The sequence below is a fragment of the Echinococcus granulosus genome (genome assembly GCF_000524195.1).
Source record: "Echinococcus granulosus chromosome Unknown EG_S00040, whole genome shotgun sequence".
Lineage (NCBI taxonomy): Eukaryota > Metazoa > Platyhelminthes > Cestoda > Cyclophyllidea > Taeniidae > Echinococcus > Echinococcus granulosus.
The window spans coordinates 559,178-575,159 of NW_020170420.1; the positions used below are offsets into that span (position 1 = coordinate 559,178).

The window sequence follows — 15,982 nt, forward strand, 5'->3', positions numbered from 1 at the left end:
TAAGCCTTTATAAAATGTGATCTAACAAAAGGAGAAAAAAAGTGGGTGATACAAACGGTTCCGACCTGTATTGAAAAGAATAGTTTGACGCTCATAGACCAAACAGTGTACTAGTGACGTGATATGAAAAAAACCCTCAAAATCATTTACAAGGACAAATTGAGATCCCTATTACAAGGAACTTTGACAAAACAAATAAAGGGGAATGGGTACAACGAAATTCCAAAAAATTGAGGGTAGAGTAAGCAAACCCAGAGGGACCATTTTCTTCAAAAAGGTAATTACAATATAATAAAACAGCCATCTAGTCTGCACAGTTGTAATTCAACAACCCAAAAAATAAAAAAAGGAGTTTACAACGGTACGTGACTGACCAAATGGGTACCGACCCCATTTTACTGAAGCAGATTCCTATAATACAACACCTGCACCGATAATCAAGCAAAAAAATAGGAAGGAGGAGCTTCCCATGACCTTCTTAACCGATATAGGCCTACAACAATTATTGACGATATTGACAAGTAAAATACTGACAAACCAAGAGTTCAACCGCGGCTACAAAACAGGACAAAAGGACCGCAATCTAGAAGTGAAAATGCAAATTTGTCATAAAAAACAGCACTTCTGGCTAATGTTCTCAAAAGAGGTACTGGAATTACACAACGGCAGCACTTAAAATAGACCCTGCAAGAACGGGACTTAGTGTCTTAGCTGTAAGAGGTTTCAGGCGTTATCACACCAAAACACCCGCCTTGAAATCTTACAGTACACTTGGAATATTGGACAATAATCCATACACAGACAGAACAAACAAGGGAAAACCTTCATGGCAAAGGTAAGCGCGGACGCACCAAAAAAGTGCCGGGTCATGTGGGTTATTATAACGCTGCAAAGGTCAACCAAAACAAAATCCAAACCATTTTGTGGCTAAAAATTGGATATAAATTATGTTGAACATATACTCTTATTTCAGTTCAATGTAGGCTTTAAAGATGTATAAGTTTGGGCGTTTCAACAATGAAGTGTACGCTTATTTGTACCATAATTAAAGCTGTGTATTGAAATGTTTTAAAAGTTTGTCTACTTTTACTTTTAAGTGTAAAGTGATTGAGTTCCATGGATTGCAATTCAGCCAGGCTATGTGGCTTCTGGTTCATGCTATATGCCTTAACTCTTCTGGTCGTAGGCAATGCATCCTTTGTCATACTGCCGTGGCGTCTTGAGACTTCAAGAAAGGGTTTTGATACGTCATGTATGAACTAAAAACGATCTGAATGAACTCAAACCCTGCTCGGTGGAGATTTTGAGCCGAAAAGTGAGGCAAACTTTTGCCATAAATAATTATAACCTGGAAGTATGTACATGGCTTGTTGTAAAGCCAACAAAAGGGTCAGTCATTAAAATTTCTACCATTCTGCTGCCTTTGTATTATTCCAAATTTTTAACAGATAAATACTAAGCTTGAATAACGGAATAGCAAAAAAGTTTTTTGCAAAAATGCAAAAAAATTTCAATTACTTTTTCGAAGAAAACCCAGCCTTTTTTCTAACCCCAAGTTCACAGAATCCCCAGTATTAAATGGCACATCATTCAACCCAACTGAATACATCCGTGACGGGTAGTCAATAGTTTGTGGTTTCGATGTCTGTCGAATGTTTTGGCAGTCGGGATTGGCTTGGTAATTATGTCAAGATCAATGTTGGAGGTTCCTTATTTTACACCACCATATCTACCCTCACACGGGAAGATAGTATGCTCAAAGCACTGTTCAGTGGACGTATGGACGTTAAAACTGACGATGACGGTAATTTCATTATCACCAAGTTACCTATCTTGTCAACATTTGAGTGGAATTCTGGTAGTGCTTTACTTGCAAAAAGATGTTGCTTTAGATTTTTCATCGAAGTCTAAGAATAGACTGCATAACTTCAATTTCTTTAATAATCGAAGGTATTGCGCTGTTTATGCGTGATTCTCCGATCACAGGCAGACCTCTATGATCATTCTTTGCTAATGCTATGCGAATTCTTGTATTTCTTTTACATTTTATTTCGTAGTTTGGTGAAACTGTATCATAATTCAGGATTATAAGTGAAGCGATATAACTACATCTCTATACCCATTTCCGCAATCCAGTTCGTTTTAAGAAATATTAAAATCTTTGTTTTAAGTCTGGCTGTTCCGTTATGCAATGTTGTATTGTTTATGAAACGTATGAGTAGTCGTATTCTTTCGTCTTCGTTCTTGTTTCTTTCATCTTTGTTCTTGTTTGGTGTCATTGGCTGTCTTGCACGACAACTGGGCTACTTCTGATTAGATTTTTAGCGAAAAATTTGATGAAACCGCAATTGGAAATAGCATTTACTCTCCTGTAGACTGGATTTTTTTTCTACGAACTGAAATTTTATGCTATAATCTGATAGGTACGTAGTGATGATTTTTTTTATCATTTTACAGTCCAACCATCTGTCTGGGTCACCTTTAGGTCTCCAACAAGTAAATACAGCGCAGATAAACGTGTTTATTGTTCCTCTATTTTGGTTGTATGATATTGGCAGCTTTCTATGGAAATGCAACTCTTGTGATTGAGTTTGTTGGTAGGAGTTGGCGTGTTTTTAAAAGCTTCTCTTTTCGGGTCTCTGTGGGTCCAGTCTCTCGTAACAACTGCTTTTGTTATAAAATGATTAACAAATACACTTTGACGCCATTTACATTTGAAGCATCAGTAGAATTGTTGCTATTCTTTGTAATCGTCTAGGGATACAGGGTATATTTCATCACGCTATCCCGAATGTAGCATCCGAGTTACCCCTAGAAACACAATGAGAACTGCGTTTATTGAACCAGCCTTACAATCAAAGCACAAACAGACTGGGGGACTGAAAAAATGGGTGGCGCAAACAGGCCTTCGTAACATTGGTTGGTTAGAGAATATTAGTCCATAAGTGAGATGACTCCTAAACGTATTCTTTGCACCACAGGTTGGGTTCTTCTGGATCGCAGTGGCAAGCACTTTCACCTGATCCTCAACTATCTTCGCGATGGTTCCGTTCCATTGCCTGACAATCGTCAGGATCTTGAAGAGCTTCTTGTTGAGACGCGTTTCTACTGCCTAGAGGGTCTGCGCCGCATGTGCGAAGAGAAGCTGGAAAAGTTGGTGGCAGAAACACAAGAGAAACCCAATGCGGCGAGCATCTACATTGTTAAGTATCCCAAAGTCACGAAAGCTATATTTGCCTCCACGAAAAAGGTATTTCTCCTATTAGATTAGTTTCTTTTCCACTTTTTTAGTAATTTTAAGTTCTTTAGTTCTATTCTGACATCAGCCACTATTTACCTGAGCATGTAGTATGATTTTAAGGAGTTTTTGGAATCTGAGTAGCTGTGATTGAATCACTGTTATTATTTATGTTCGATTGGCAGTCACTTTACTGTGACACTTAACTTTTGATGGTGTATGCCTTTAGAGTACCGGATAGATCCAATTTGTAGCGTAGGAGTGCTTTCTGGAGGCGCATCAAAGTTGGCACTAGAATTTGATTTGGATATCTGATTAGGCTTACCCAAATCCTGGGACCCATGAATCATGGGAGTGGTTTTCGTGCGCCTTGATCTAACCCCACCTTTTTCGAATAGCATATGCATTTTGTTAGGTCACGTGATTGTGTGGACTTTACCACTGTGTATCGTTTTCTGATGCATTTTCTAGCCAGTCGTCAAATTAACAATGAACCGATACAACAACGTGTTCTCGTACACCAAGTACGTTAACTTATGTCTAATCCTTCATTTTTATGAACCAATTCAGTTTTAATTCCTCATTTTTTGTATTGTTGCCTCTTTATCTCGATTTGTTAGTAATTGGAATGCTGGAGGATGCCTAAATTTAAGTCTGCTACATGTTGATTCTAGAGCCTTTTCATGGTTTTCAGTGATTTTTCTCTATCACCATTGCTGGTGAAGATAACTCTCAAACAAGGACTGACTTCGTAGTAGGACTTTGGCACTCGCGTTTTGTTATAGATCGAACCGAAGTCACTGTGTTGCCACCAGTTTCACTACAATTAGTTCCATCTACATTGGGGGTGTCACCTCAGAATTTGTTTTCCCTATCTGCGTCCTCTTCGCAGCTCACTAGTGATGATGCTATGGCCGACACATGTGGAGTTCTGGTAGAATTGATGGTTTTGGGAGTGTCTGGTATTGGTTGTCCAAAGTAACGTTACCCTGCAGGCGGATAGTTCATCCAAGACCGATTTTATCCACTTCTCTGCAATCGTTTCATTCACTTACTAGCTGCGGTAGGAACCTAACCGTGATAACTGTTGGTACTTCGACTCGCCCCTTCCATTCTCTGTGACTTGTCATGTTAGGTCTTGAAAGTGCGGCAGCTCGACGTTCGCCTTTGGACTGTTTTGTCACCTCATCTTCCCATGCCACTCGAGTTTCTGGACGTGCCACCCACATTTACCTCCACTATGGTAACAAAAACATTTACATTTTTTTCAGTCAGTACCCTTCAAACACTTCCATGATTATAGTGCATCAAGATCGCATTGTGTCTTGCGAAAATTCACGTGAAAATAACTAGAGATGGTAACAACAAATGTGTGATGTTAACGGTGTCCACTCACCTCGGCGATTTTGGTAGAACTTGTCACTCACTCCCTCTGGCGGCAAACTATCATGCGACCAGGGTGGTCATGGTTTCCGATGCACCTCGCTGTAATGACTTGACGTAACTGACGGGCAATTGTCAAATGCATGCATCATCATCAATTCGGTGATCCTTAAGTCCTCATTTTATAACATTTCGGCTGAATCCGATGAGCATTTTCCCGGTACGTCTGCCTTACCAACTAAAATTTAACTCGGTTCCAAAGCTGGACAGATTAGATTCGCATTAGAAGGCGCGGTTTATGGCATTAGAACAAAGCACCGCCGGGAAATGGTCGTGGTCACGTTGGGGGAGGGAAGCCTCTCTGTTCATGATTAATGTAGCGCTTGAATGTCCGTGTTGCGTGTGCTAGTGACCCAGCGGTTTGTATTTTCCTCCACAGTAACTCGCACGACAACCTGCTTCGGAATATTGAGTGCTTGGAGAAGTATGCTCTCATGTTCGCCGATCGGGTGGTCTTCATCAAGGATGTGAGAGACAAGTGTGAACAAAATGAGATTTGCGAATGGGGCTTCTACTGGCGGTGCCACAAACTCAAGAGCATCGATTGCATTGCCATTCACTACTCCTCCGAAAAACGACTCATCAAGGTGAGTTTTTTTGGTCTTCTAACTTGTAGGGAGTTTAAAAAGGTGGGATATTGTAGGGTTTTTAACTACGTCGAAAAGCCGTTAGACTTAGGCGGGAAAAATTCACCTCATTGATTTTGATGAGGAGGATCCCTTGAGCCTGGCTGATGTTCCATGTGGGACAATCCAGGACTCAGAGTCGTACGTGTAGCTTTCTCTGTAGCTTGTCAAATTCATACACTTTAAAACCCCCATGTCTGGCAGTCTGTCATTATTGTGTACCTCTTTTTGGCCTTTCCTCCGTCATCCTTCTATTATGAATTCTAAGTTCGTACAATGTCGACTGAATCCTGGTGCCTGTCACTCCACCTCTTCCGCCTTACGAACAGGGTGTAACTTGGTTTCAGCAGTGCAAAGACCAGTTTCTCATCAAATCTACCGCACAGCGTTTGGAGAGGGTGTGGTATGGGGTGTCAGAATAAAGTACCGCTCAGGAATAACTTACATAAATAAATATTTCAAGGCAGATCCTGATTTGTGCATCACGTTGAAGAGGGGGGCCTTTCCGTTCTTCATCATAACGACTGGAGATTCGCGTGTCGCTATGGCACTAAGTAATTGAAGGTCAGTATGCGAAGAACTGCTCGCGGTTATGTTTAGCGTGGGCGGCAAAACTGTGAGGTGAATATTGCGGTGGAAGAAAATTCAACAATCGAGTGTCATGCTCTGCAGCATCAGATGACAAGGGGCTCGAAGGACTTGTGATTCGTCCTGCACTTCTTCACCTCACCACGTCAAAATGCGTATTCGCTGACTGGCCGATTGACTTGTGATTGAAAATGCCCTTTATGTTTCATCTGGTCACCCCAGACCCTGCACCAAGGCGACTGCATTGAAGACGCTTGTTCAGCTGTTGAAGGCCAACCAGTTACAGCTAAGGTTGGCCAATCTACAGGATACAATCAAATTTGAAGGTGTCCAGGGCAGTACCTTTTGAGAAGCAGCCAGGAATCCATTAAGTGGGTCTAGATATAGCTCCACCATAAAACCATGCCATCTCCATGATTCCTTTCAGTCTCACCTGTGAATACTTCACCTTCGATAAACACAAAGTTGAAGGTATCTTTGTGGTCAAAAGGGACAAGAATTAGAAAGTGCTCTCTTTCGGAAGGTGGAAGGGATGAGACTGATGACACGTCGGTAAAGGCTTTGGTAGTGCTTTCAGTTCTTCCTTATGATTTACTTCAAGCAAGTACCATTTCCGCTTAGGTCGAATTCCCCGAATCGAAGATTCACGAAGAAATGCTCTTCCTTCTCTCCATCTCCGATCGCGACCTCTCCGATGCAGAAATCCTCGACACCGCAATGTGCCGTGGCAGCGCAGCTGGTCTCAGTCTCCCCACTACCGCTGCTGTCTCCCAACCCTCCACCTCCCCCGCCGACCCCAATGAAGAGTCCATCGCTCATGAACCAGAAACTGCGTCTTCTTCCTCGGTTGCCTCCTCTTCCGTCCCAACCACTGCTGCCTCTGCTTCTGCCTCCGCCTCTACCTCTGCCATCTCCCGGGGAGTGAGAGGAGAGGAGGAGGTGATGACCCAGCGCTCCCTAGCTGGGCTCTTTCCCCGAACATCTTTGCCATCGTCCTTTGCTGCGTCGTCATCGGCGGGGACGACAGGAGCTACGACAACAACAACAACAACAACGGTGGCGCAGACAGCTTCTGCCGGACCTGGCGTTGCTGCAGGTGGTACCTCTCACTCGCGAGGTTTCGTGGGCGCTTTTGCGAGCTCGCATCGTGGTCCGAGAAGATCGTGAAATGGGTACTTTTGATGGTTATCTTCCTCTTCTCTTTATCTTTTGTCTGATCTTGTAATGCAGTGATGTGGTTAGTGTGTACAGTGGAAGCGTCATTTCACTCATCCTACCATTGGGATCTATTTATCTGGGTTATTTTCACTTTGTTGGCATAATATTACAGAGTCATTTCTTCGCTCTTTTGTTTTGACGCGCTGGGGCGGGGGGTCCAGATCGTCGGAGGTAGTGGGCTGCCCGCCTTGCAAGGTTGTGTTGCACGGTGTGTTGGTTCACGGACTTGGAGAGTGTATGCTTCCAATCAGTCATTGCCAAAGCAGCTGGGGTGCAGTGGATTGAGCCCAAAGGGTAGCGCGACTGCTGTAAGAGTAAGGGGGGTGCTAATTTCCTTAGTTCCTCCTATTTGCTGTTAGTGTTGCTAAACTTCAGAAAATCCAGCTATCCATCATAGTAACACAATCACAAATATTCATAAATAGGTCCAAATTACGAACAATGAGCTGTCGTAAGTTTGCACATGTTGCATATATGCGTCAATGAACCGTCGACAGCATTACGTAAAAGTAATTCCCAATGTCAAAATAAATGCAACAGAATTTGTATAAGGTAAAATATGAGTTGCAGAGAGTGGATACCACCATATTTAAAAGCATACTTAATGCACAAAAATGAGACAAGATTCCTTTGTTTATGCTATGAAAAATGCGGGTGATTTGGTGTGGGTAACGAAAATCTGCCGTACACGAATGGAAGAACTGCCTTCTTGCTTTAGCGCAACTAGCATTGTAACTCGTGCCACTTTGCTGATTTTATTCGCATAGCTCAAAAATATGCTTTTACAGTGGATGAGTGAGGTACCTAGTCCTTTTCCTCTTTCGGATGCTCGAGCTTGGTTGAGACGTTATTTGGTCTCCAACCACGGAGATGCCGTTAAGGTTGACGAGTTTCTTTCGTTTCTTCAATCAAACGACTATATTAAGATCATTTGTTACGAAAAACGCAATTTACCCTTATTTTAGTAAGATTTTTCCCGTTTGTACACACATCTCTAGTCCGAATGATGAATCACTTTGTTATGCACATGGTGGGCAAACAAGTAGTGTGTTTTTGCAATCGTAGTTTTACATTCTAGAAGCCTCGAATTCCTGTCGTGGCTATGGAAACTCAGCTTCAGAACGAATGGAACGGGCACTTTATTATCGCTCATTGTCTTTAAAACTGCTGAAAAGGTGTGTTTTGCTATTTGCTTTATCATATGTGGTAAAGGCTCACTTCCTACCTGCCAGATAGCGTGAAAAATGACCTCCATCCGTCACTTCACTACAAAAATTTATCAATTGTGAAGGAAATTCTCAATTTCCCACCCCTTGAGACATGTAAATTTTGCTCAGATTGGCTTACTGAAATTGGTGAAAATATATATCATAATAGACAGGAATCAGGAATTGATCTGAGTTCCAGTCTTCTTGTCCATCTGGATTTCTTACGCAGATGTGAGTTTCACCTTTTTACTGTGTTCTAACTACCTCGAATTTTGCTCTGTTTTAATTCCTATTCAATGGACTTAAATAATTTCTGGTTTTTGCCACTTTCTGTATTAAGGCCCTGACAGTAGTGTACTTTCAAAAGAAAATATGGCCGACGTTTTGAATGATATTGTTCGAACGATCGTCAAATTATTGAAGACCTTTGACTTCTTCGTCCCCCCTAACCCGATCACAGTTTCTCTTTTCAAGTTAGTTTTACGTAAGTATGAAACCAGTTTTAGGCATAGTTTTGCGTCTATTAGATGTCTTAACTACACCCCGATTATGCTAGGACCTAAACTTCGATTCTGTCGTACCTAGAGCGTCCTGAAGTACAGAAGAGAAAAAACCGACAACCACCCAGTGCATGGATCGGCAACCGAATGGGTGTTCTGTAAGTGCGCTCTTCGGATTACTTCACTTTGACCTCATCTCAACTTTTAGGAGTGACCCCTTTTTCTTACCCAACAAAAGATCTTCAATGCGTGACCCCCATGTGCAAAGACCTACAGAGTCAGAGGTATCAACTTCAAAAGTGTTTCGCCGTTCCCAATCAATGTCCCCAGGATCTCGAAGGTAGGGTCCAGCAAAAATTCGCTTTCGCCTTTTCTCTAGGTTATCGTTGAACTCCATAGATCTTCACGTGAATATGTCATTCTCTCGGCCTTTCATGATGTCCGGTAGACTGCAGAGGGCCCATTCGGACATTTTCAATCCCACCGACTGTGTGGAACGAGCACTGCGTCTAGCCACCACTCTACTCTGTCCAAATACTTGTTCTATTATTGCTCACCTAACCGCCGCTATTAGAAGCATCCGGAGCAACACAAATCGTGAAGGTTTTCAAGAGGACTACTTCCCTTTATCTAGCGTTGAATGCGTAAGTTTAGATTTTCTTCCAACTGTTGACTGCTCACTCATTTTTGCCCTCACAGATGGCGGTTCTCATGGCACCGATTCTGTTTCCGGTGGTCTCTCAACGTAGGGTGACTCATAGTTCTCGTCTAGACTGTGGGGAATGGAGGGAGGCTCTTTTGACCACTCTTTTCTCTGCTGACGCGGGGAAGTGTATCCAACCCGCTGAGCTTCTTCTTGACATAGTTGATCCAACTAAGATTCCTTCGCTAGCTAAAGTAATTGCGCCTTGACTTCTTTCTTAACTGTCAACCGATTCGCACTCCCATTTTTTCTATTATTTGAATTTATTGTAGGCGTTAGAACTAACTGTGAACTGTCAATCATCACCGAAAGTAGCTCCTCTCCAGTCGTCTTTCTCCCGCCTTAACATCAAGTCGTCATCCCACGGTACAGCAGCTGCTTCCATGGGTCCCCGTCATACTAAGCTTGAAAATGAGAGATCTTTCTCTTCTGAGACACCTAGTGCTTCCCCAACGTTATTGCAGCCAACCCTACCGGCTAGTTTGCGATGCTCACTTTTTTCTGTAGGTGGGCTGACTCTCTTACACAGGCTTTTCTTTAGAGAAAACCGGCGTCACAACAGCGATTAGCTAACTTGGGGAAGACCTATGAACTGATGAAACTGTTGAATGGGATTCTTGAGGACCGAGCCATGGACCCCAAGGTGAAGCTGAATCATCTTCGACAGGTATTATTAGGGGAAAATCCACCTCACTCCCTCTGTTTCATTGGATCAAGTTAAACAAGGCCTATTTACAGTTCCAAACCTTCCATGGGGACGTCTTCTGGATGCGTTTTGGCGATGTAAAAACGGCGGAGAGGTATTTCGACCGCCTCAACCATCGAATCGCAAATGCTTCAACTAAGAAGGCTCCAGAGACGCCGGTTGCAGGTATGCCAAAGTCGAGTAGTGCGTTCTTCCGGCGAAGGGTACGCTCCAATACTCCCAAACCTTCGCAGTAGACGACTTACTGCGGTGTGACTAGTCGGATGCCCATAATTCCATTCGTCATTTTGTACATTTTTTGCTTTAATGCGCATAGTACTTCAACCTCTGTACCCAAGGATGATATATGCATATATTTTTAATGCTTTTTAATCAGCGTCGTATTAATTAAGGAAACTCAGGTTGTGCTCGCCTTCGTGCATTGGAAATGCACTTTCTCGGTGGTATCTATAACGGGCTTAGGCGCAGGAATTGTTTGTTGTGTAGTGCCCAGAGTCCTACCTGAAGTTGTGAGAAGCCGCAGTGGTATGGCAGAACATATCTCACTAGCATGCAGGAAAGTTGGGAGGCAACTGACCTGGTCCAAAGGTCACACTACCGAGCGAAGTCATGGACGGCCGAGAGTGAGGTGCTTATGGAGTAGGCCACGGAACCGGTACAAGCACCGAAGTATTTCGTCTGCAGGGGTTGTGCACTTAGCGGTGATGCAGGTGTGACACTCATTCTTGTGTGGGCTTATTGGGTGGTGGTGATCGGAACTGGAGTAGTGGGGTGCCTATCCCAAATTTGTGGTTTTTAAGCCCGAGTGGATGCGTCACCATTGGTCAGTGAGTTGGTGGGGGTGGTTGCCCCCTACCTCACCTCAACTGCCGATACAACCTTTTGTGTGTATAGGTAGATTCGATAAAATCTGGCATCAGCTGTCAAAATAAGCCTCTAACTCCTAGCTGCTAATCTATCAAACTTAAATGAGAAGCCGCAATCTACTAAGAGAATCCGTTGAAATTTATAAAAAAGGGATGAAATTTCAAAAGGTGCAGGAAGTTAAGGATTGATAGCTTCAAGTTCCAGATTGCGAAAAATATGTATTTTACCATACTCCTTAATTTTTAGAAGAAGAATGGGGCTTCGGTGACCTTAATAGGCGTTTCGGTTTTAGACTTTCAAATTTCAGCACCAGTTAACATTATAGTTCTTCTTCTGTTAATCCCTTGGCGAATATACAAATTTACTTATTATAATAATCATAATTTTTAAGAAGGTCGTCTGCTGGCGCCTCATTCTTTTGGTCGCATATCTTGCTCGTTATGGGTCCCGCGTACAAAGTTGGTATGTTTTGTTTCGATGCTTCTCTGGCAGCCTATTTTCCGGGAATCGCGACCATTTTATTGCATTTTAGCTGATATTGGTCTTGCTGAGTGGGGGCGTCGAGAGATTGAAATAGCTGAGAATGAGATGCCGGGATTGATGAAACTGCGTGCCATGTATGGCGCAGCTCAGCCCCTTAAAGGAGCTCGCATTAGTGGTTGCCTTCACATGACTATCCAAACCGCAGTTCTTATCGAAACCTTAACTGCCCTAGGTGCTAAAGTTCGTTGGTCATCGTGCAACATTTTCAGCACCCAGGATCATGCAGCCGCTGCCATTGCCAAAACTGGAGTTCCTGTATTTGCTTGGAAAGGTGAAACTGAGGAAGAGTACGTATGGTGCATGGAACAGACACTGCAGTTTGAGGACGGTCCGCTGAACATGATTCTTGACGATGGTGGTGATCTAACCAGTCTCGTTCACGACAAATATCCCCACCTTTTAAGTGGTATCAAAGGTGTCACTGAGGAGACAACCACTGGAGTTCACGCACTCTACAAGCGCCAAAGGGAGGGCAAATTAAAGTGTGCCGCTATGAATGTCAATGACTCTGTTACAAAGAGCAAGTTTGACAATCTCTATGGTTGTCGAGAGTCACTGGTTGACGGTCTTAAACGGGCCACTGATGTCATGTTGGCCGGTAAAACGGCTTTTGTTGCTGGGTATGGTGACGTTGGTAAAGGTTGCTGCCAATCTCTCCGTTCCTATGGCTGTCGTGTATTGGTCAGTGAAATTGACCCAATCAACGCTCTTCAGGTGGGTACTTGCTTTCCGTTTTATTGATCTTTTTCCTCTATTAAGGCTGCCATGGAAGGCTACGAGGTAACGACCGTTGATGAAGCCGCCAAAGAAGCTCATATCTTCGTCACGGCCACGGGCTGCTGCGATGTTATTGTGGGGCGTCATTTTGAACAGATGCCGGAAGACGCGATAGTTTGCAACATCGGACACTTCGACGTCGAGGTTGATGTTGCTTGGTTGAATGAAAACTGTGTGGAAAAGGTGAAAGTGAAGCCACAGGTGGATCGTTACCTTCTGAAAAATGGTCGGCATATTATCCTCCTAGCTGAGGGTCGTTTAGTTAACTTGGGCTGTGCTCATGGCCACTCGAGTTTTGTCATGTCAAACTCATTCGCCAATCAAGTCCTCGCGCAAATTGAGCTTTACACGAAATCTGAAAACTACCACATTGGTGTCTTTATGCTGCCCAAAAAGGTGAGGTCATTTTTCCCCCCTCATCACTCCGCTTCTTCGTAATTCTAGTTGGACGAGGAGGTAGCCGCAGCTCATCTGGACCAACTTGGAGCCAAGCTGACGAGGCTTACCAAGGAGCAGGCCGAGTACATAGGCGTCCCAATCGATGGGCCCTATAAAGTGGATCACTATCGTTACTAAGTCGCCATGGCATCGATTCCAGCGCGCCGAAATTTAATGATGACAATCAAGCTAAATAAAGTTGTTCCCTCTCGCGTCCTCTTCTGCTGCTTTAAATCAAGGCGAGGGGATCAGAAAAGAATTTAATTTCCATAAGTGATATCTTATAAGGAACTTCAGGATAGGGAGAGGTGGTGATGGAGTGGGTTTGGTTTTCTCAAGTTTGTACGTGTCAATAGAAAAGACAGGACCGGAAGGGGAAAGGGCTGGGTATCTTTTTTGGAGGGAGAATTGAAGGGAGGGATGGGGGAGAGAAAGTGACGAAGAGAAGACGGTGAAGTAGTAGAAGCGAATTTACAGAAAGCTGCATGGTTGTGGAGGTGGGGGGAGGCGGAATGATAAGACCGCAAGGGTCAGTGAAAAGGAGGGGTACACATCACGACATCAAGCGCAATGGAGAGTTGTTCCAGGCGACTTGCCTCCTCTCAGCTCTTTCGCTTTCGCCCTCATGCTGTGCACTCCTCTTGACGCTCAAATTCTGCCATGGCGTCGTTGAGCTCCATGAGGATCAGCTTCGCCATGTTCATGTGTTCCGTATTCATCCACTACAAGGAATGTGTTTAACGTCCAAGTTAGATCAGATAGTCTAATGCATCACCCGCCGGCCGGAAGCAGAGATAAAGGAGAGAGAGGAGAGGCATTTCTTTGGCCTCCCGAGTTCTCATCGGCTTTAGGGAATGCTCAAGGCTTTACATCGGTACCCACAAGCTTGTTTACTAAGTTTGAGACAAAACCGTTCCATAGAACAGACCACGCCAACTTTGTAGCGTGACACCATCGTGATTCAACAGCCTGAGGGGCAGAGGCGCTTCAATTACCCAAACTCATTGCGAGAAAAAAAAGTGTGGACTAAAAGTTCATTCTCTAACAATGGGAAGCGCATATCCAGCCTTGTTTACAAGCAGAAAAAGCACACACGGAGTTAGACACCGGATTGGTCTAATTTCGCAATGTTTGAATCACCATGGCATTTCGATTTAATTACAAAGAAGATAGGAGGGCTTGAATTAGTTGAGTCCACACAATTTACCGCACCGATTTGGAATCAAGCTCCGAAATGTCATGGCCAAAGAAGGCTAAATGTAGCCAGGGCATTAGATTTCATGCACCCAGGTCGCCTCGGTTACAGTTTGGCGCCCCTAACACTACCACCTCAGGTGACTGCAAAAAGTTCGTGGGCACTTCGGTGTAACAGTATCGCAAGGACGAGTTGTGGCGTGTATTTGTGCAGGAGTTGTCCAATCCACCCACGCGTTTACCGGTGAACTTTGAGTCATGGACGTGGGTCACTCTGCCGACACGGTACTCCGTGCCCCTCCTCTCTCTCTCTCTCTCTCGATTGTACTCTCGACCATCTTCCAGCTTACCTTGAACCCGCACTTCATCAAGTGTAGCTTGAATCTGATGGATACGGTTCCAAATCCTAATTAAGTCGAGTTGAACTTGGCTCCAACACTCCAGAAGCTAGCTGTTGCTGTTGAATAGTACTTGGGGAAGGTGTGGCAGACCGACACACCGTCTAGAAATGGTTCGCTCAAAGGTAAGAGGCGTCATGTCAAGGAGGGGAGTCCCTCTGTTCTCCATCATTACCGATGGGAAATGGCGTGTCGTTACTGTCCCTAACCACCTGGAGGTTAATATGAGTGATGAGCCAACTGGTTTACATCTTTGCCATCAACCGGGAGGAGATTGATCGTGATGGAAACCACCGAGCAAGTGGATGTCATAGATGACAAAGTACTTGAAAATCTGTCACCCTCTTTCCCATCTTTTCACCCCACCTTCCAAAAAGGTGGCCACTGGTGAAGAAGGGTTTATTGGCTGACGACTGACTGACAGATTGGCCTGTGATGCGGAAGGGTCTTAGCATTCCAACTTTCTTTACGGCAAGAAGCATAAATGGTTACACCTAAACGACTCACTCCCACCACGATCCGCTCCACTCTCATAAGGACCCACACCGTGCATTGTTTGAAGTGTGTACCTAACTGAAGACAGAATTATTTACTACGACCTGTTGGTATGCTGAAGGCCAAATAAATAGGGTACAGACACACCCAAATTTAGGGTAATCCTCGCCTCATAGAACGACAGATAGAAAATAAATAAGCATTAGACAGATCGAAACACCGATCTGGTATGGAAATATTAGGGCTGACCCTGTGACCTACTGTACTGGAATTAAATGGCCAGCGATGGAAACGTTATGTAAACAGAACAATATCTGGAGGTGAAAGCTGCCATGACAGTATTGATCAAGTGATTTTGTACAACAACACCTCAAAGGCTGAAAATGAAAACAGAATAGGTAGTTTAAAGGTGCAACAGACATCAGATTTAAGTGCCAATAAACAACGTAGAACAACAGTGATTACAGCGGTTCAAAGAATTCGTGTCTGACCTATTCACCCTGTTCGCCACAAAATGCTGCTGAAGAAGAAACTCAAGGCTGTAATTCTACCCATCTCGCGCTTGCTAATGCTCCTGCCTGTCCGTCCAATTACAACACTCCTTCTTTACTGATGGAGATGGCAGTAAGCCCTCCCCCCCTGATGTTCATGCAGTCCTTAAACCTGCTGCAGGTATCAAACCCTCTAAGGCCATTGTGATAGGCATTGGGGAACACGCGGTGAGGAGTCACAAGTCATTGAATTGTGCTTTCAAGGCAATTGGTAGGATGCAGACTAAGCTGGAGTCACTTCAAGTTGAAAGGCATTCTAGTGTTTGATGAGAGGACGACTTATGCCGAACCCATCCACTGGTGAAAGAAGGGGTACTTACAGCCGTTCCCTCAAATGTGGTGGCAAAACGCCTCGGATTTGGGAGGACTATCGCATCACCACAGATGAACTAGAGGAGATTGTTTATCAATTCCACAGTTTGCGTTCCTTCTCTTCCGTACTGTTCTCCTCTCATCCCCACATCTACCGAGCTGGAGAAACTTTTATTC

At 44.0% G+C, this 15,982-nt stretch overlaps 2 protein-coding genes across 2 annotated transcripts in view; one reads left to right on the forward strand and one right to left on the reverse strand. All coding sequences in view use genetic code 11, as the record gives it.

Annotated features, from left to right (window-relative positions):
- Positions 1-1,641: 1,641 nt before the first annotated feature.
- EGR_05478 (Adenosylhomocysteinase A) lies at positions 1,642-12,993 on the forward strand (the record flags this gene model as incomplete). The annotated part of the gene is made up of 18 exons (XM_024494727.1): positions 1,642-1,804; positions 2,982-3,250; positions 3,710-3,762; positions 5,061-5,268; positions 6,517-7,045; positions 8,451-8,552; positions 8,662-8,805; positions 8,907-8,979; positions 9,030-9,161; positions 9,201-9,465; positions 9,521-9,718; positions 10,066-10,191; positions 10,242-10,433; positions 10,787-10,869; positions 11,492-11,559; positions 11,630-12,354; positions 12,400-12,813; positions 12,862-12,993. The coding sequence occupies 18 exons, from the start codon at positions 1,642-1,644 to the stop codon at positions 12,991-12,993; spliced, it is 3,876 nt and encodes a 1,291-aa protein (XP_024350912.1).
- A 485-nt stretch (positions 12,994-13,478) lies between these two features.
- The window catches only part of EGR_05479 (Cyclin-G-associated kinase), a gene marked incomplete at both ends in the record, with an annotated part of 31,470 nt that continues 28,966 nt past the window's right edge, over positions 13,479-15,982 (reverse strand). The window contains 2 exons of the mRNA XM_024494728.1: positions 13,479-13,577; positions 14,182-14,433. Of these exons, the coding sequence (XP_024350913.1) occupies positions 13,479-13,577; positions 14,182-14,433 (351 nt within the window). The remainder of the gene's footprint in view (positions 13,578-14,181; positions 14,434-15,982) is intronic.